The 21,473-nt window shown below is 43.2% G+C and overlaps 1 protein-coding gene across 2 annotated transcripts in view; it reads left to right on the plus strand.

The window, feature by feature from the left end:
- Positions 1–20,148: 20,148 nt before the first annotated feature.
- The window catches only part of LOC139265842 (protein-lysine 6-oxidase), a 68,692-nt gene continuing 67,367 nt past the window's right edge, over positions 20,149–21,473 (plus strand). For both annotated transcript variants that reach the window (XR_011593635.1, XM_070883349.1), the window contains exon 1: positions 20,149–21,298. Coding sequence is in view for 1 of the 2 variants with exons in the window: in XM_070883349.1 (XP_070739450.1) it covers positions 20,524–21,298 (775 nt within the window). In the remaining variant the exon portion in view is untranslated. The remainder of the gene's footprint in view (positions 21,299–21,473) is intronic.

A 21,473-nucleotide genomic window follows, 5' to 3' on the forward strand; every position in this document is an offset into this window, starting at 1 on the left:
CAGGTCTCGTTGCACCTCCCCTTTTCCTAATCTGCCACCATTCAGATAATATTCTGTCTTCGTGTTTTTACCAACAAAGTGGATAACCTCACATTTATCGACATTATACTGCATCTGCCATGCATTTGCCCACTCACCTAACCTGTCCAAATCACCCTGCAGCCTCTTAGCATCTTCCTCACAGCTCACACCACCACCCAGTTTAGTGTCATCTGCAAACTTGGAGATATTACACTCAATTCCTTTATCCAAATCATTAATGTATAATGTAAAGAGCTGGGGTTCCAGCACTGAGCCCTGCGACACTATTCCGAAAAGGACCCGTTTATCCCGACTCTCTGCTTCCTGTCTGCCAACCAATTTTCTATCCACGCCAGTACATTACCCGCAATACCATGTGCTTTGATTTTGCACACCAATCTCTTATGTGGGACCTTGTCAAAAGCCTTTTGAAAGTCCAAATACACCACATCCACTGGTTCTCCCTTGTCCACTCTACTAGTTACATCCTCAAAAAATTCTAGAAGATTTGGCAAGCATGATTTCCCTTTCACAAATCCATGCTGACTTGGACCGATCCTGTCACTGCTTTCCAAATGCGCTGCTCTTTCGTCCTTAATAATTGATTCCAACATTTTCCCCACTACTGATGTCAGGCTATAATTACACGTTTTCTCTCTCCCTCCTTTTTTAAAAAGTGGTGTTACATTTGTTACCCTCCAGTCCATAGGAACTGATCCAGAGTCGATAGACTGTTGGAAAATGATCACCAATGCATCCACTATTTCTAGGGCCACTTCCTTTAGTATTCTGGGATGCAGACAATCAGGCTCCGGGGATTTATCGGCCTTCAATCCCGTCAATTTCTCAAACACAATTTCCCGCCTAATAAGGATATCTATCCTTCAGTTCCTTCTTCTCACTAGACCCTCGGTCCCCTAGTACATCCAGAAGGTCATTTGTGTCTTCCTTCGTGAAGACAGAACCAAAGTATTACATAACATGATGTGCTCCTGAAGGAATATAGCCAAATATTCTCTATTAGCAGTGAGTCAATTAGATTATAACCATACTCCTCAGGCACTGTCTGCTGTCCTTTTAAAACCTCCATCATCACACGCCTCCTCAAAAGTTGACTTCTTTGCCCTTGCCAAAAACTGCCCCAACTTCAACCTCATTTTCCTGTCTGAAATCGTTGAATGTGTAGTAACCTCCAAGATCCATGTCCATCTCTTCTGCAACTTTCTGCTGGAATCCCTCCAAATGGGTTTCCACTTCTCCTGTAGCACTGAACTGGTCCTAATCAAGTGGGTTTGTTTTTAATTTTTCCTGCCTGGTGGGAAATGGGCGGCAAATCGGTTGTGTATGTTTGTATGTCTGTATTTGTACCTTCCACCCACTGCTGGTGAAGCCTCACAAAATCGAAACTTCAGTGTTCAGCATAAGGCCTCTGAAGTCAACCCTCAAAAATGTCCTGAATGTTAACTCCTGGCATAGGTGATGTTGATTAGATGGCCAAGTGTAGCTTACTTTCCTATAATATTTATGACTTTTACTGAAAAGTGCATGTGTGGATATTGGGTAAGAACATAATTGAGCTTACCTCTGATGACCACATCCCCAGAATGAACAGTGTGCCAAAAGTCATTGCCTAGGCTCACATGTGAAGAATGCTACTTGAGTGAAGTACAGAAGAGACTGCCAGCACTGACGTAATCATACCCAGCTTCTTTAGCAGAGGGAGAGAATTGGCAAAAAAAAGCAAGAAAACTGTGGTTACCAACATTGTTCATCATGGTTATAGTGGGAGTCATGGCCTCAGTGGGGCAGGACTCCAGCTATTTATTTATATAGTAATCAAATACGAGTTTAAGAAAGAGCATTTTTTTTTCAGTTGCCATATACTTCATCGTAGGTTTAGATGTTCTTTCCTACTCTATAAGCTTGCGGTATTCATCATTTCACATGTTAACATGCCTGAAAACCACAAGAGTAAATACTAAAATAATACACTTACTACCAGAAGGCCCAATAGCTGCAGTAGGGATAGAAACTATTTTCTGGCAGCTGGAAGCATAGGCTGTCCACACAGAATGATATTCTGGCTAATAACATCATTGTGACTTCAAAAACTCCTACTTATAAAACAAGAGATAGTTAGATAGGTACATTGATAGATGCTTAAAATATACAAATAGATGCTTAAATTAAATGGACACAATTTCAAAATCCACAGCACATCCATGCTACATTAAAAGACAACAGCGCTACTCAGTGGTCAGTATTGATATTGAAGGCAGCAATGTTTTTTAAAATTATGCAGTATGTTTGGCACCATACATAAACCTGCTCAACTTTCTCAGCCTTTTCCACTTGCCTCCTTTCTATCCAAAAGTACTTGAGATCAACAAAGTAAAATAGGTCAAGATTGTTGCGGGAAAAAAAATTGGGCTTTTTGCTGAGTGCTGTCTTTCAACTTGAAAGATCCTACAACTGGAATGCTACCTGTGAGCTCAAACACTCCCATTCTTGGAAAAGTTTCAGAGGAAGGCCACTGCATTGATACCTAGTTTAAAAGCCCTCAGTTATCACAATAATCTTAGAGAGCAGGAGCTTTTTACTCTGTGTAGACTGCAAGGAGATTAGATTGAGGTCCTTAAAATAATGAAAGGACTAGACTTAGTCCATGTAGATATGCTATTCGAGCCAGACAGATTAGGGAGGAGCAGGGAACTCGAGTTTAAACATTGAGCTAGATTAGATATTAGAAGGTACTTCTTTTCACAAAGGATCGTCAACTTCTGAAACTAGTTTCTGTCACATGTACTGACTGTGGATTCACCACAAGCATTCAAAAGAGATGAGTTCCTGAGTGGACAACATAATCACAAAAGGAAGGTAGCTGGGTATTGGAAGTGTCTCCCAATCAGCACAGTCCCCTAGTACTTGTTTGATCGTTTTTGGAATGAGAGAGGAATTTTTCAAAGCTTTTTCCTAAATTGGCCTAAGATTTTTACCTCTTTCAAGAGACTTTGTGGCTGGTGGGTGGGGGCAGAAGGGTGGGGTTGACAATATAGGACAGGCTCAGTGGACCAGCTGGTCTTTCCTTGGCCTTCATTTTCATATATGTATATGTTTGTGTGTTCAAATGTTCAGTGACAGATTTCCAAAACTTTATAACAATGCAATTAGCACTTTCCATATGTCCTATAGCCATCTGTTAATCATGATTACGTGCAGTAAGACATTGAAACACAGAAAAGATTATAGGGACGATTTTATGTTTGCATTGCAGGTGCTTGAAGAGGACCCCCAGTCCTTATTTAAGTAATTATTCAGTAATCTCAGCACTGATTGTGATTGTAAAATGTGCTGGGAGAGTGGAGTCCAAGAGGAGCAGAATATCTGGTAAAGAGCCTTGTGTACTTCCTTTATTGTTAAAGTGAACAGTTTGTCAGTTGTTTCTGCTTGATTTTTGGAAGGTGCCGAGGAAACTGCAATGGCTCAGGTACAGGGCTGTCAAGGTTATGCTCAGAGAGAGGAAATAAAGGATGGTTGTTACTTTTGAGTTGGAGGAACACCCTCCTCAAAAGACAGCAGGGCGTCCTCTTTGCAAATACAGAAGAAGTTTAACACCTCAAAGAAATTTGATAGCATTAGTGTCTGCTGAATTTAACTCTTCCAGTGCTCTGATATTGCGTGACAACAATACACACTTTCACCTCAGCCTCCTGCAACCTCACATGCGATGTCTGCTCATCACTAGGGATCTCTTTGGACTATCTTCAACTATCACAAGGCAGCCTTTGTTTACAAATGATGCATCTTCCACCTTTTAGTGATGCTGGGTACATCCTTAAAAGACTCCACTAACACCTGCTTGCAGATTGCATGTTTTAGGATTCTTGTTTTGGGAGGCAGTGGCCAGTTGTATAGCAACAGCAGGGCTTATGAAACAGTCAGCACTTTACTAATATCTTTATGATTGCAGGAATAAGAATCTCACAACCAAAAGGAGAGGCTAGCAACTGGCAGCAGCATATCCAATGTAAACCCCTAACCCACCAGGAGGAATTAACCTTGGAGATTGTGGGGAGACATTCTATAGACCCAATAGGAAAGGTGGCCAACCTGCATCTCCAGCCTAGTACCTGTCATTGTTGCTTTTCTTGCTCGCTCTATCAATATGCCACGCACATTGGCAATCCGTCAGCAGTAAACCAAGACCAACATTTTTTATACATTCCTAGGATGTGGGCGTCAATGGCAAGCCAGCGTTTATTGGCAATCCCTAATTGGCCTTGAGAAGGTAGTGATCATAGAATTGAATCATAGAATCACAGACGATTACAACACAGAAGGAGGCCATTCGGCCCATCATGTCCGTGTCAGTCAAAAAAGAGCTACCCAGCCTAATCCCACCTTCCAGCACTAGGTCCGTAGCCCTGTAGATCATGGCTCTTTAAATGCACATCCAAGTACTTTTTAAATGTGATGAGGGTTTCTGCCTCTATCACCCTTTCGGGCAGTGAGTTCCAGAACCCCACCACCCTCTGGGTGATTTTTTTTTTTTCCCTCAGCTCCCCTCTAATCCTTCTACCAACTACTTTAAATCTATGCCCCCTGGTTATTGACCGCTCCGCTCGGGGAAATAGGTCCTTCCTATCCACTCTACCTCGGCCCCTCATAATTTTCTACACTTCAATTAGATCTCTCCTCAGCCTCCTCTGTTCCAAAGATAACAACCCACAACCCCTGCCTATCCAATCTTTTCTCATAGCTAAAATTTTCCAGTCCTGGCAACATCTTCATAAATCTCCCCTGCACCCCCTCTAGTGCAATCACATCTTTCCTGTAATGTGGTGGCCAGAACTGTACGCAGTACTCAAGCTGTGGCATAACTAGTGTTGTATACAGTTCTAGCATAACTTCCCTGCTCTTATATTCTATGCCTCAACTAATAAAGTAAAGCATTCCATATGCCTTTTTAACTACCTTCTTGACCTATCCTGCTACCTTTGAAGATCTGTGGACATACATTCCAAGATCCCTCTGTTCTTCTACATCTTTCAGTATCCTTCCATTTATTGTGTATTTCCTTGCCTTATTGCCCCTCACACTTTTCCATATTGAATTCCATTTTCCACTTTTCTGCCCAACTGATCAGTTCATCGATATCTTCCTGCAGTCTAAAGTTTTCCTCCTCACTTTCAACCACACGGCCAATTTTTGTATCATCTGAAAATATCTTTATCGTGCCTCCTAAATTTAAGTCTAAATCATTAATATATACTACAAAAAGCTAAGGACCGAGTACTGAGCCCTGTGGAACCCCACTGGAAACAGCCTTCCAGTCGCAAAAACGCCCATCAAACATTACCCTTTGCTTCCTGCCACTGAGCCAATTTTGGATCCAATTTGCAACTCTCCCTTGGATTGCATGGGCTTTTACTTTTTTGATCAGCCTGCCAGGTGAGACCTTGTTAAAAGCCTTGCTAAAATCTATGTAGACTACATCAAATACACTACCCTCATCGACCCTCCTTGTTATCCCTTCAGAAAATTCAATCAAGTTAGTCAGACACGACCTTCCCTTAACAAATCCATGCTGACTGTCCTTGATTAATTTATGTCTTTCTAAATGAAGGTTTATAGTGTCCCTCAGAATTGATTCTAATAATTTTCCGACCATCGAGGTTAAACTAACTGGCCTGTAATTACCCGGTTTATCGCTTCCTCCCTTTTTAAACAATAGTACAACATTAGCAGTTCTCCAATCCTCTGGCACCACTCCTGAAGCCAGAGAGGATTGGAAAATGATGATCAGAGCCTCTGCAATTTCCTCCCTGGCTTCTTTAAAGAGCCTAGGATTTATTTCATCTGGTCCTGACGATTTATCTACCTTCAAAGATGCTAAACCTCTTAATACTTCCTCTCCTACTATGTTTATCCCATCCAATATTCCACTCTCTTCCTCCTTAACTTCAATGTCAGTATTGTCCCCCTCTTTTGTGAAGATAGCCGCAAAGTATTCATTAAGTATCTTACCCATATCCTTCGCCTCCACACCATTTTGGTCCCGAATAGGCCCTAATCTGTTAGTTAGTTATCCTCTTGCTCTTTATGTAATTATAAAATCTTTGGGTTTTCTTTGATTCTACTTGCCAGTATTTTTTCATGCCCTCGCTTTGCTTTCCTAATTTCCTTCTTAATTTCACCCCAAAACTTTCTATCCTCTTCCAGGCTTTCTGCAGATGTGAGCTATCTGATATAAACTTCCCTTTTTGCCTTATCTTATCCTGTAAGATGCACCTTGCCATCCAGGGGGCTCTAAATTTGGCAGTTCTACCCTTTTTCTTTGTGGAAACATGTTTACCCTGAACTCCATGTATCTCCCTCTTGAATGCCTGCCACTGCTCTGATATTAATATACCTTCAAGTAGCTATTTCCAGCCCACTTTTGCTAAATCACTTCTCAATCTTGTAAAATTGGCCTTCCCCCAATTTAGAACCTTTACTCCTGTTTTAGAAACATAGAAACATAGAAAATAGGTGCAGGAGTAGGCCATTCAGCCCTTCGAACCTTCACCGCCATTCAATGAGTTCATGGCTGAACATGCAACTTCAGTACCCCATTCCTGCTTTCTCGCTATACCCCTTGGTCCCCCTTGTAGTAAGGACTACATCTAACTCCTTTTTGAATATATTTAGTGAATTGGCCTCAACAACTTTCTGTGGTAGAGAATTCCACAGGTTCACCACTCTCTGGGTGAAGAAGTTTCTCCTCATCTCAGTCCTAAATGGCTTACCGCTTATCCTTAGACTGTGACCCCTGGTTCTGGACTTCCCCAACATTGGGAACATTCTTCCTGCATCTAACCTGTCTAAACCCATCAGAATTTTAAACGTTTCTATAAGATCCCCTCTCATTCTTCTGAACTCCAGTGAATACAAGCCCAGATGATCCAGTCTTTCTTGATATGTCAGTCCCGCCATCCCAGGAATCAGTCTGGTGAACCTTCGCTGTACTCCCTCAATAACAAGAATGTCCTTCCTCAAGTTAGGAGACCAGAACTGTACACAATACTCCAGGTGTGGCCTCACCAAGGCCCTGTACAACTGTAGTAACACCTCCCTGCCCCTGTACTCAAATCCCCTCGCTATGAAGGCCAACATGCCATTTGCTTTCTTAACCACCTGCTGTACCTGCATGCCAACCTTCAATGACTGATGTACCATGACATCCAGGTCTCGTTGCACCTCCACTTTTCCTAATCTGTCACCATTCAGATAATAGTCTGTCTCTCTGTTTTTACCACCAAAGTGGATAACCTCACATTTATTCACATTATACTTCATCTGCCATGCATTTGCCCACTCACCTAACCTATCCAAGTCATTCTGCAGCCTCAAAGCATCCTCCTCGCAGCTCACACTGCCACCCAACTTAGTGTCTTTATCCATAATTATACTAAAACTAACTGAATTATGTTCACTACCACAAAATTGCTCTCCCACTGATACTCCTTCCACCTGCCCAGCTTCATTCCCTAAAACTAAATCTAGAACTGCACCCCCTTTTGTTGGGCTTGCTACGTTTTGGTTAAAAAAAAAGTTCTCCAGAATGCAAGTTAGGAATTCTGTGCCTTCTATACTTTTACACTGATAGTATCCCAGTTAATATTAGGGTAATTGAAATCCCCCACTATTACTGCCCGATTGTGATGAGCCGCCTTCTTGAACTGCAGCAGTCCACATGGTGAAGGTACTCCCGTAGTGCTGTTCGGGAGGGAGTTCCAGGATTTTCAACCAGCGATGATGAAGGAATGGTGATATATTTCCAAGTCAGGATGGTGTGACTTGGAGGGGAACTGGGAGGTGATGGTGTTCCCAGGCGCCTACTGCCCTTGTCCTTCTAGGTGGTAGAAGTTGAGGGTTTGGAAGGCGCTGTCGAAAAACCCTTAGCAAGTTGCTGCAGTGCATCTTGTAGATGCTGCACACTGCAGCCTTAGTGCGTCGGTGGTGGAGGGCGTGAATATTTAAGGTGCTGGATGGGGTGCCAATCAAAAGGGCTGCTTTGTCCTAGATGGTAGCGAGCTTCTTCAGTGTTGTTGGAGCGACACTCATCCAGGCAAGTGAAGAGTATTCCATCACACTCCTGACTTGTGCTTTGTCAATGGTGGAAAGGCTTTGGGGCGTCAGTTCGTGAGACACTCACTGCAGAATACCGAGCCTCTTACATGCTCTTGTAGCCTCAGTATTTATGTAGCTGGTCCAGTTAAGTTTCTGATCAATGGTGACCCCCAGGATGTCAGTGTTGGTGAATTTGGCAATGGCAATGCCGTTGAATGTCAAGGGGCAGCGATTAGATGCTCTCTTGTGGGAGATAGTCATTGCCTGGTACTTGTATGGCACGAATGTTACTTGCCACTTATTAGCCCAAGCCTGAATATTGTTCAGTTGTTCAGGTCTTGTTATATGCGGGCATGGACTGCTTCATTATCTGAGGAGTTAAGAATGGAATTGAACAGTGTGCAATGATCAGTGAATATCCCCACTTCTGACCTTATGATGGAGGGAAGGTCATTGATGAAGCAGCTGAAGATGGTTGGGCCTAGGACACTGCCCTGAGGAACTCCTGCAGCAATGTCCTGGAGCTGAGATAATTGGCGTCAAAAACCACAATCATTTTCCTTTGTGCTAGGTATGACTCCAACCAGCAGAGAGCTTTCCCCTTGATTCCCATTGACTTCAATTTTACTGGGGCTCCTTGATGCCACACTCGGTCAAACATTGCCTTGGTGTCAATGGTAGTCACTGTCACCTCACCTCTGGAAATATTTTAGATGGTGAAATATATTTTACGGAATATCTTGCCAATAGCAATAAATGCTACTACCCATTGTGTTTCCTGGCTCTGGTATAAGATGATGCAAGGTTTCCACCTCACAGCCGCACTGAGAAACTGAAGAGTTCTCTTTTGTCACTGGTTGTTGTCCTTAGTTTTTTCGCCTGTGTCTATCTGCGTGCGCATTTTGGCTGCCGCTTTGGACACGAGCCTTTAACCTCTTTTTATACTTCCTTCTCATGCTTTTTCGCTCTTTTCCTCAATGGTCAATATCTAAAGTATTGTAAAATTGTTGTGAAGCACCTTGGGACATTTTACTACGTTAAAGGTGCTATATAAATAAAAGTTACTATTATTATTACGAAAATGCTGAAAGTTTTTGCCCTGGCAGACGGTGCATTGATAACCTGATGTATGCAGTGGCACACGAAAGACCGTCTGATCTTTGACAGATAAGGCAGTTTCAAATGAGCCAGTGGCATGCAAGTTCAATGCAGTAGTGACTTTCAGGTCACAGGCAAAGTCATTCCAACTGGTGCCAAAATTGAAGGCCTGATTGCAGGAGCTGCCACAGTTCCAATAATGCCTCACTGGTGATGTGCAAACAGCAAAGATGGAGCTTCTTGGACTTGATCAAGTAACTGTTATGTTGAATGTACACCTGCCTCATTGGCTGGAGTGAGTTTGCTGAGCTCATCTCAAATGCAAACTCGGCTTTGCTGCCTGTAGAATTATCTGATTCTAAAGCTCCCTGGGGACAGGGGGAATTTCCAAAGGAATGCCCACCCAGGCATAGGACAACTTCTTGAATGGTGGGTGCTGTTATATATGTAAACTTGTATATACTCTATACAGCCACCAGAGGGCTCATCCCCTGGAGTCCCAAGGAATCCCACAATCTCTTGGGAGCACAGGTACTTAAGGAGGCCTCACAGGTTGGAGAGGCACTCTGGAGACCTACAATAAAAGACTAACATCACACTTTACTTTGAGCTCACAGTGTTCAGGCTCACTCTTTTTCCATACATAACAACTGGTGACGAGATACAGATAACAAACCCAAAGATGCAGAGAACAGTGGGCATCCTGGAGAAATTCTCAGAGGGAGATGATTGGGAAACCTTTGTGGAGTGACTCGACCAATACTTGGTAGCCAACAAGCTGAATGGAGAAGGGAACACTGCCAAATGAAGGGCGATCTTCCTTATCGTCTGTGGGGCACTAACGTATGGCCTCATGAAAAATCTGCTTACTCCAGCGAAACCCACAGAGAAATTGTACGATGATTTGTGTACACTGGTTCGGGAGCATTTGAACCAGAAGGAAAGCGTTTTGATGGCGAGGTACCGGTTCTACACCTACAAGAGGTCTGAAGGCCAGGAAGTGGCGAGTTATGTCGCCGAGCTAAGACGCCTTGCAGGACATTGCGAATTTGAAGGACATTTGGAGCACATTCTCAGAGACTTTTTCGTACTTGGCATTGGCCATGAAACCATACTTTGCAAACTTTTGACTGTAGTGACCCCAACATTGAGTAAAGCCATAGCGATAGCCCAGGCGTTCATTGCCACCAGTGACAATACTAAGTAAATCTCTCAGCACGCAAGTGCTGCTACCAGTACTGTGAATAAAGTGATGTTGTTTTCAAATCGCAACGTACAGGGCAGGTCGCACATGCCTGCAGCTGCATGTCTGCAGATGTCTCAGAGTCCACCATCAATCATTTCTTCCTGCAGGACCAATACCCACTACCAAAGGCCGATGACCTCTTTGCAACGCATAGGGCTCAGGTTAAAACGCTCGAAGTGCATTGTCCTGGCATCTGAAGTGGAGTTCTTGGGGAGGAGGATCGCGGCGGACGGCATCAGGCACACCAATTCAAAGGCAGAGGCAATCGCAAACGCACTGAGGCCACAGAACGTGACGGAGCTGCTATCGTTTCTAGGAATTCTGAATTACTTTGGTAACTTCTTACTGGGTCTCAGCACACTGCTAGGACCACTACATGTCTTATTACGAAAAGGGGGCGAATGGGTTTGGGGCAAAAGCCAAGAAAATGCCTTTGTAAAAGCTAGAAAATTGGTATGCTTAAACAAATTGTTTGAGTTGTATGATCCATGTAAGCGTTTGGTACTAGATGTGATGCATCGTCATATGGCATCGGGTATGTATTGCAACAAGCTAATGATTTTGGGAAATTGCAACTGGTTGCTTATGCATCCAGGAGTCTGTCTAAGGCTGAGAGAGCCTATAGCATGATTGAGAAAGAAGCGTTAGCGTGTGTCTATAGGGTAAAGAAAATGCATCAATATCTGTTTGGGCTAAAATTCAAATTGGAAACTGACCATAAGCCACTTATATCCCTGGTTTCCGAGAGTAAGGGGATAAATACTAATGCATCGGCTCGCATCCAGGGATGGGCACTCACGTTGTCCGCATACAACTACACCATCCGCCACAGGCCAGACACAGAAAACTGCGCCGATGCTCTCAGTAGGCTGCCATTGCCCATCATGGGGGTGGAAATGGAACAGCCCACAGATTTAGCCGTGGTTATGGAAGCAGTTGAGAGTGAGCAATCACCTGTCACTGCCCGGCAGATCAAAGCCTGGATGAGCCAATACCCCTTATGGTCCCGAGTCAAAAACTGCATGTTTCATGGGAGCTGGTCCAATGTCCCAGTGGAAATGCAAGAAGAGATAAAGCCGTTCCAGAGGTGCAAAGATGAAATGTCTATACAGGCAGACTGCCTTCTGTGGGGAAATTGTGTAGTGGTTCCCAAGTAGGGCAGAGACACCTTCATCAGTGACTTCCACAGTATCCACCCAGGCATCGTAATGATGAAAACGATAGCCAGATCCCACGTGTGGTGGCCCAGTGTCGATGCGGACTTAGAGTCCTGCATGCACAGATGTAATACATGCTTGCAGTTAAGCAATGCACCCAGGGAGACGCCGCTAAGTTTATGGTCTTGGCCCTCAAAACCGTGGTCTAGGGTACATGTCGACTATGCAAGCCCATTCTTGGATAAAATGGTAAAATGTTCCTTGTGGTTGTAGACGCGTACTCCAAATGGATTGAATGTGATGTAATGTCGGCTAGCATGTCCGCTGCCACTACCGAAAATCTGCGGGCCATGTTTGCCACACATGGCCTACCCGATGTCTTGAACGACAACGGGTCATGTTTTACCAGTGCTGATTTCAAAGAATTCATGACTCTCAACGGGATCAAACATGTCACATCTGCCCCGTTTAAACCAGCATCCAATGGTCAAGCAGAGAGAGCAGTGCAAACCAGCAAGCAGGGTAACGGAAGGCTCACTGTAGACTTGCCTATCCCAAGTCCTGCTTAACTACCGCACAAGACCCCATTCGCTCACAGGAATCCCACCTGCTGAACTGCTCATGAAAAGAGTACTTAAGACAAGGCTCTCGTTAGTTCGCCCTGATCTACATGAACAGGTAGAAAGCAGGCAGCTCCAACAAAGTACATACCATGATAGTGCAAATGTGTCACGCGAGATTGAAATCAATGATCCTGTATTTGTACTGAATTATGGACAAGGTCCCAAGTGGCTTCCCGGCACTGTCGTGGCCAAAGAGGGGAGCAGGGTGTTTTGGGTCAAACTTTCAAATGGACTCATTCATTGGAAACACTTGGACCAAATCAAACTCAGATTCACGGACTATCCTGAGCAACCCACTTTGGATCCTACCTTCTTTGACCCCCCCAACATACACACCAGTGGCAACCGGCACCACAGTTGGCCACAAAGCAGAACCCATCATCCACAGCAGCCCAGCAGGACCCACCACACCAGGCAGCCCAGCAAGGCCAGCTGCACACCAGCCCAGCGAGGGCCCAACAATTGACTTACCAATACCAGCTTTCACACCAAGACGATCAATCAGGGCAAGAAGGGCCCCAGATCGACTCATATGGTAAATAGTTACACTATTGACTTTGGGGGCGGGGAGTGTTGTTATATATGTAAACTTGTATATACTCTGTACAGCCACCAGAGGGCTCATCCCCTGGAGTCCCAAGGGATCCCATAATCCCTTGGGAGCACAGGTATTTAAGGAGGCTTCACAGGTTGGAGAGGCACTGTGGAGACCTGCAATAAAAGACTACGGTCACACTTTACTTTGAGCTCACAGTGTTGATTCTGACTCTTTGTCCATACATAACAGGTGCAAACCTAAAAATATAAGCAAAACTAACAAGTAAACTGAGAACTAGCCTAAAAAACAAGGAAACCTACAAAAGGGCAACAAAAAACATAACATTCCTTGTCACTTGCAATAGAGAGGTCATTACAGTTTTAAGAACTTTTCATCTACAGACCAGGAAGTGGGAAGGCTCTATTACTGGTGTGCAATCCTCTCCACATGATTTTTCCTGAATATCCTGCACCCAGGTGATTATTTAACATGCAAGCACAAAAGTGGAAAGTCCACGCCATTGGTGGCCAGAGCTTACATTCTCTGTTGTACTTCATCAGTCCAGTGAAAGGGCTAACTAGTGGGTGGATGTGGCAGAAACCACATCATGTTAATTTGCATTGAATTCAGGGCCAATGAGTCATGGGTGTTTTGGGAGTGTTAAATAGCACATTGGATGAATGAAAGGCTGAGCAGGTCTCAGGTTTTAGTGGCCCATAATGTAGGGAACTGATGCCTGATGTGCATCTGTGCTACAGGCACAGGGTATCACACTATCAGCCCTACAATGTATTGTTTCTACCGGAAAAATATACAAAGCAAATAAATATAAAATGAAATCTGTAAAAAAATATGCTAATTTAAAAACTTGGGAACTAAAAATTCGGGGGCTTTACGCCACCCGTTACCGGCAAAATGTAGTGAAAAGACAGCTGCCACGCTCTTTCGCCAGCTGGTGGTGGGGTCCGCTATTTTCTGAGGTCCGGCAGCACTGCCGGTAAGAGTGATGGCCCTGCAACCTTAAATTAGGGAGAGCTGACGCGCGTGCCAACTTAACGTCACCTTGACGAACTTCAACCTTAGCGCTGAGTTCAACGCTGCGTCCTAAGCTCGCCATAAAAATCCAGCGTTTAGCAGACTTTTTGTCACTCCTCACCCACATACACATCTTTCAGGAAAGTTTGCATTTTGGACTGCATTTTTTTTGATTTTATTGAAGTAGTGGCTTACTGCAATGCATGTTAAAAGTTTTTTAAGTATACAGGGAGTGCTGCTGGTCACTTGCAAGGCCTAGGATGGTAAAGGAAGGCCTCTGAGAAGACTGAAAATGCTGGAAATACTCAGCAGGTCAGGCAACATCTGTCAAGAGTGAAACGGAGTTCATGTCTCTGGTAGAGATGTTGCCTGACCTGCTGAGTATTTCCAGTATTTTATGCTTTTATTTCAAATTTACATCATTCGCTCACAGAGGGAAGAGGAGGAAGCAGAAGAGGAGGAAACGGAAGGAAGGATGCAACCCAGATACCACCTGTCTGGCCAGGATATCCGGGATGCAATGATCCACCTGCAATACCAGTGACCGTAACCCATATTCCACTTTCAACATTTGTTCCACACCTTACGTTCTCCCTGCTACTGACCATGAGTGTCCTCTTGGCCACAATTCTGAAATAAAAACCACCAGAAAGCAAACTTTCCAATCCAACTTTATACATCTATCCATCCAATATGACTTCAAAAAATCAACTCATCACCCTTGTGCATTCCCTTAGTGACTGTCTTGTATGTGTCTTTGCCTAGCCGACTGATGTCATGCAGCATGGCTGGTGGAAGGCTGTTGATTTTCAGTGGGGCTTTGAGGAGCTGGTGGCTAGGAGTGTCAAATCGAATGACGGTGTTTCTTCTTCTTCACTTTCCTCTCCCTCTTCTTGGTCAACCATTGGCTGGGCAGCCTGCATTTCTTGGGTGTGTGAAATGAGGAAGGCACAAGCACGGAGTTGTGGTAAGGGAAGGGCAGGAAAGCCAGTGGTGCATGCGAGAAGGAGGATAACATATGAGAATACCAGCTTCTTGTATCCTTTAAGCCCCGCCACTGGCCAATGGCTCAGCCATGTTCCTGCAAAGAATTGCCTGCACTGTCACCTCCAAAGGAGTGATGTGACGCTAGGAATGGGAGCTGTGCGTCATGTTTGGTACAGATTGTTGGTAAGTGAATGATGGGGGGAGAGGAGGAAAGTCATGCATGGAGCAGTGTGTGAGGCTAATGATGCCATTGGCAGGAGACAGCTTTTAAAGATGCATTCACTGACCTTGACCAGTGGTCTGAGGTCATGAAGCTTCTTTGGACATTGGAGCCAGGTCGTGGGGGTGACACCACTGGCAGTGACAGCTCGGTGATCAGGTCCCACGTTCTTTCTGGAGGGTCTACTGGCCCCTGTGCGTAGAGAACCTCTTTTGCAGTGTTGACTCCCTGCACAAAGCTGGAGTGCTGCGTGAGAGACCCTGGATGCCCCTTCCCAGGCTTGCTAAGCTATTTGTGTTAGTGCTGAATCACTTTTCCCATTTTTTTAGGTATGGAAAGGAATTCAGCTTCAAGAGTTGAAAACTCCAATTTGGGAATGTTTTTTCAAATGTTAATTTTTTTTTGAAGGGCTGGCTTGCACTTTTTTTAACTTCATTTTTATTTTTATCAGTTCAGAAGGCATTGCCCTTGTAATGCATTGTCCTTTTAATGGCCCACACTGTCTAGCAAACTCACTGCCTCACTTCCAAAGGCTGTTGGAAGATGAAATGCCATTTCTGGACACCAACTTCGCTACAGGTTCCTGCACTAACGCTACCAGGAGGGTGTTACATGGTGAGTTAGTGTTGAGCTAAAAATCTTTAGTCCTCAGCGTGAATTCTTTTCTCCTAACGGCGTCACCATTTTCAGCGGCTACAGTAACACCAGCAACTTTCGTGTCATCGTCCAATTTTTAGGTCTTGATGTTTTAATAGAATACTATTTTAATAGTTGATTTAAAACATGTCACTAATTGTTCTGTCAGGTGTCCAAGGGTCTAAAAAAATAGTCAGATTTTTCTGACATTAACCCCCCCCCCCCCCCATCCCCATGGAACACCTGATTCCCAGTGCAATGGTGTTGAAACTGAGGCAAGTACCAATTTTGTTGGTTCTCCACAAACTTTGCATTACCTTAGCATTTCTGGAGCTTCCCAAGGAGCAGTGCTGGACCTGTGCCGGCAATAAGCATAGGTCCAGTATTAATATGGAAAATAGTCCAGCATTATTATGGAAAAGAGATGGATGGGGACATTCCAAGTACTTCTGCCTCAATTTTCTGTGTGTATGAATGCCCATGGGGTGCCAAAAAGATAAGCACACCAAGCACAGACTGAAGATCTCCAGCAGCAGTAAGAAGGCCTCTGTCAGGCTTGCAGCTGTGTTCAATTTTGCTGTCCACTCTCTAGGCACAAGGCCCAATCCTGTGCCTTTGGTGAACTGCTGCTGCCCAAAGCTGGTGAATCATCTTTACTCTATATATAATATTAGAAATAAAGCCTAGAAATTCTGTTCCTTTTTGAGGTAGAAATTCTAATTCCTTTTTGCATCCATTTCCCTCCATCCTGATGTCATTATCAGGGTGTGACTGGCAGGATCCCGGGCTACTCCAAAATTCCTGCCAATTATGCCTCCTGTACAACCTGCAGTAAGTATGCCTGCATGAAGTAGGAAAACTTGTTGTATTATGTCCATATGTTGGCCCCACAATACTGTTTGCATATAGCGCCCACTAGCAATAGAGCATGAAAAAAGAAAATGTGGGCCATTTAAATCTTTAAAGCCCACCACCAAGGAGTGGCAAGGTCTACACAACAAGCAGACAGCTAGCAATAATGCTTCTGGGTAAGTTGCAAATGTTTTTTGCAAAATAATATAAGTTATAAATGCCTCTAACATAGAAAGACATAAATACCTGATTCATTTCACAAAGCGGTGCTATTCTTACAACCCCAAACAGTGCTATTTGGCGCATAGTGAGTCAACTCCAAAAGAGTAACATACTTGGACTGCTTCCAGGAGCAACTGTCACCACTGAACTTAATAAAATATCTACTGCAAACCCAAATGTGTAACAGTGAGCTTTCAACTTGGATTAAATGTGCCTTGAAATGGAGCTACTTGAGATTCAGTTTCGAGATGCAATACAATATTAAGAGAGAAAAATTGTTGGATTGTTCTGATCTAGAGCCTGAAATTTACAAGCAACTAGGATTATCTGAATTTAGGTATTTAGAGCATCTGCCCATAGGGAGTAATTGAGCAGTGGCCTTAAAGGGACTAGACTAAAGATTAGCGGCTAAACAGCCTAACTTTTCTCTAGATTCTTTTTTGGATCAATGTGATAAGATGAGCTAAATGGCTTTCCTCATCGGTAGCAATTCTGTGATCTCGTGAATGTACAAAAGATGTGTTTAAAGGTGGTGTCCCCATACACTAATGGTTCTATCTAGGTATGACAATGGTGCAAGATTGAGTGCAAGGCAAAAGGATAATATTTCTCACAAATCTAAATGTAAAGGATGATATTTATATTAGCAACATCATATCTAATAATGAGTATTAGTTTGATAGAATTTAAAATGCAGAGAGATTAACTTCATGAACTTTACTGCAGTCAAAATATAATTTCAATTTACTGTATTTAGCTAAACAATGTATTAAACTAATCCTTTCAAGCTTGGCGCGAGAAATCCCTGACTGACACCCTGAATCACTAACACACATAATCTCATAAAGTAGAAGCATTAATTAATTTGTTCTATGGGATTTATTTCCATCTAAACCTTGGAATGAGTGATGTGCCTATCTGCCAACACTAGATGGCACAACACACTAAACAGCAACAAAGTCGGATATGTCAAAGAAACAATGAAGTGTTAAAATCACCGGCAGTGGCAGACGATTCGAGATCAACACCCAAAGTCATTAGATGCTACTACAACTGTTAAAAGCAAAGGGCAACGCTAACTCTCAAATAGAAATGAGATGCCGTCAGACATCTTTGCATACCACTCAACGCTGGGGTATTTCCAAATGTTTCCGGAGTGTACAAATTCGAATGACTGCTCCGGATAACGTACCTGCCAAAATGCTACAATTCCTTTGGGAATTATGTAAAGAACTACCAGAAGAAAAATCAGAAAAGGATTGTCTCCCTTCCTACTTGTCCTTGTTTATTGTGGGGTTTTTTGGTATTTGCTAAAGCAAGTTACAATAATAATGTATTTTTTTGAAGATGGATATTTGATTAGCACTGTCAGTGGCTTATGGTGCAATAAACGTACGTTAAATCGTGCAACTGTAATCGATGTGTTTGAAAGTAAAAATATATTTTGAGCTTAAATTTGTCTCAACAGATGCAGAGGTGCGAAATGGAAACGCAACCAGTAAAGTATTACTGAAATTGGACACTGGGAGGCGCAAATGTGAATAGCAACACTTACAATTAAGAGAGAATGTGGAAGTTGTGTGAAACAGTCAGCATTTGAGAAAAGATGCTGGTTGGAACTGATTCAAATTTTCACTTCAAATCATATTAGATAAAAATAAAAACTATTTTACTTCGTTCAGTCCACTTTAAAATCAGTATAGAGACACTTTATCCCAGTGATTATTAGTGGTGCTTTTGGATGGATAAAGGTTCGCAGTTAGGGGTTGAACACACGACTGAGACATGTGCGTGATCATGTTTGAACAGGGATTATTTTTTACACAAAGTTGGGAGAATCACGGTAAGCATTTAACATATTTTAATGAAAGGTCTCCAATTTCTTCTAATTGAACGAAGACTTGCCCACCTAAATACTTTCTGCAGAACACGTATCTCCGAAACTTTAATCTCTAAAATGCCGTTCAACGAACTTTTAAGGGTTGTAGATGTATTTTCTGTCAAGATTGATCTGATTTACACTGAAAATAATTGATAAAAATCAACAATTACCTTTTGGTTGGATTGCAAGAGTGGGGAAATACACTATATCAAGTGTTGTGCTCGTAATTGTTATATTGAAATATAGATGGGTTTCTGGCACCTTCATAAACTTTCAGTCCTCATCTTTAATCAAACACATCTTTCCCCATTAATTTCTACACGAGACCGCACTGGTTTCCTAAACTTCGTTTTATGACTTCATTAGGGTTATTTTGGCGGTTCTTTAAACTGAATGACAGTATTCAGATCATGAAGTAAAGACACAAATATTGACCCGTTTGGCATTTTCCAGATAGTTGTTTGTCCTGTTCTATTTGCAGTGTAGTTTCAGACGTAAACAGTAGCCAATTATATTCCACATTTTGTAACTGATCATTTTCTGTTCCTGTAGAAAAGCAGGCACTCCCTTCAGAAACATGCAAATTCTAAAAATGGGGAACAACATTTAAATAATTTCGTCATAGGCGCCCATGTCTGAAAATGACAAATATCACCAAAAGACAACTGATGTTTTTGCGAATATAAGAATTTATAATCACAGACCTACTTGAAAGTAAAATCTTTCTTCATCCAGAATCACAATTTACAGATGTACTTACTTTCTTAACAAATATAACTGCAAGCAGACCATTAATTCCATATGAAGTTCCTCAGAGCTGAAGTGGCCAGACATTAATTGAAACTGATGGGTGGTCCAAAGTTTGCTTCGGTTGAGATTCCGTTATGATTTCTCCACTTCAAAAACTTAACATAGATCCAATCCAATCAATTTTAAAATCTGTTTAAAGATACATCTATAGGTATCAAGAGAATGTTTAATATACATGGTCTTAAAATAGTTGTGTGTGTATGTATATACAATCCACGTTTGCAGCAAAATTAAGCGAATAAGAATATTAACACCGATCAATTAAAGTGGGAGGATAGCCAGCGGGCATCGATGAGGAGCTACTTTCTTCAGCGAGACTAAACTTTCAATTATAGGACACAACTCTCCTTTTAAAAATTTGGTAAGACAGGGTTTGCTTTAAAATTAAGGTACCTAAACCACAAGACGACCACATACTGTTTTCCGTCTCTAATTTTCGCTGGCTGGTGTTCTGCTTTGTGATGGCAAGGCAACATAACATGGCACATGCAGCGATCAAACCTCAGTCACAGCCGCCCTGAGGCACCCCTTTAACTCCCTCTATCCTCCGCGCCATGTGTTATTAAGTTTTGCCTGGATCGGCATGCTGTTCCTCATGATGATCTAATTTTTTTGTGCATACTTTGGCACAACCCACCGGTTAGTTGGCGAGCCGCAAAACTAACGGATAGTTGTCTGGGGCCATGAAATTCCTTCGTGTCGGCTGGAGTGGAGGAAGGGAGCGAGAATGGAGAGGAACTGTCAAACTGCACGTTCCTAGGCATTACGTGAACAAATAGCGAGTAGCCTGGGAGCAGGTTGTGTAACTTTGCGAATGTGCCAGCAACTTTAAAATCCCTTCCTCCTTCTCCACTCCAGACAGTACCAAGAAAATGAGAGGCACTCTGTACAGCTGCAACTTTTGGCAAGCCAGCTTTTGAATACTTGTTGGAGTATTTTGTATATATAGATATATACACATATAATATTTTGAAGAATTACGTTGACTTTTACAGTTAAAATATATTTGATGGAAATATAGTTTTTGAAAATTATTTTCTGAGGAATTATACATTATTTTTTTCCTCGCTTGATTTGAAAGAAGATGAATTATCAAAGGTTAATGTATTTAGTCAAACTTTTTGGTCTTTATTTGACTTGCCTGCTTCGAGAGATCGATGGACAACAGCAGCAGCAACAGCAAGAGGAACAAGAGAGCTCGGCGGCGGCCGTTTGGCGCCAGCGAATTCAATGGAAAAACAACGGGCGCGTTTACAGTTTGCTGAGCCTGGGCTCCGAGTACCAGCCGCCCCAAGGCTCAAGCGAGAGCAACAGCCTCTTCCTGCTGAGTGACACCAACAGCACGGCAGGCAGCGGCAGAGCAAGTGGTGCGAGGAGGAGACCCTCATCCTCAGCCCGCTCCCCCCAAACCCCCTCCGGAGCCCGCGCAGCCCCAGAGCCGGGAGACTCCTCTTTATCCCTGTCCCAGCAGCGCCCATCCGGTGCCAGGCGGGCAGGTGCCAGGCAATGGTGGCAGAGCACAAATAGCAATAATCCGAGACTTTCCGGATCCCGGGATAGCTCGCAACCTGCGAGAGCTCAGGGCAGGGGAGCCAGCGGGGCTCCTAGGCAAAGGGCTCAGGAGATTCCGGCCACTTCCTCTCCCAACCAGGACATCAGAGAACCACTTGCAACTGACCAGAACACGTCGAACCGGGGTAATCGCACGGCTGGCAATGAGGATGTCATGGTGGGGGACGATCCTTACAACCCATACAAGCAAACAGATGACAATCCCTACTACAATTACTACGATACATATGAGAGACCCAGGGCTCGGCCCCGTAGACCTGGGTATGGTACCAGGTACTTCCAACATGGTAAGCCTGTTGCTCACAATTAGAATTTATTTTATTAGAAAGAAGAAAATCGTAGTTTTTGTTTCTGAATATAGGAACAATTAATTGATTGGAAAAAACTCTTATAATCACCGTGTTTGTTTTGACTACTAATACAGTACTGAATTAAATCCATGCATTGTTTTTTTAACCTGTA

The sequence above is a fragment of the Pristiophorus japonicus genome, chromosome 1, assembly GCF_044704955.1.
Source record: "Pristiophorus japonicus isolate sPriJap1 chromosome 1, sPriJap1.hap1, whole genome shotgun sequence".
Classification (NCBI taxonomy): domain Eukaryota; kingdom Metazoa; phylum Chordata; class Chondrichthyes; family Pristiophoridae; genus Pristiophorus; species Pristiophorus japonicus.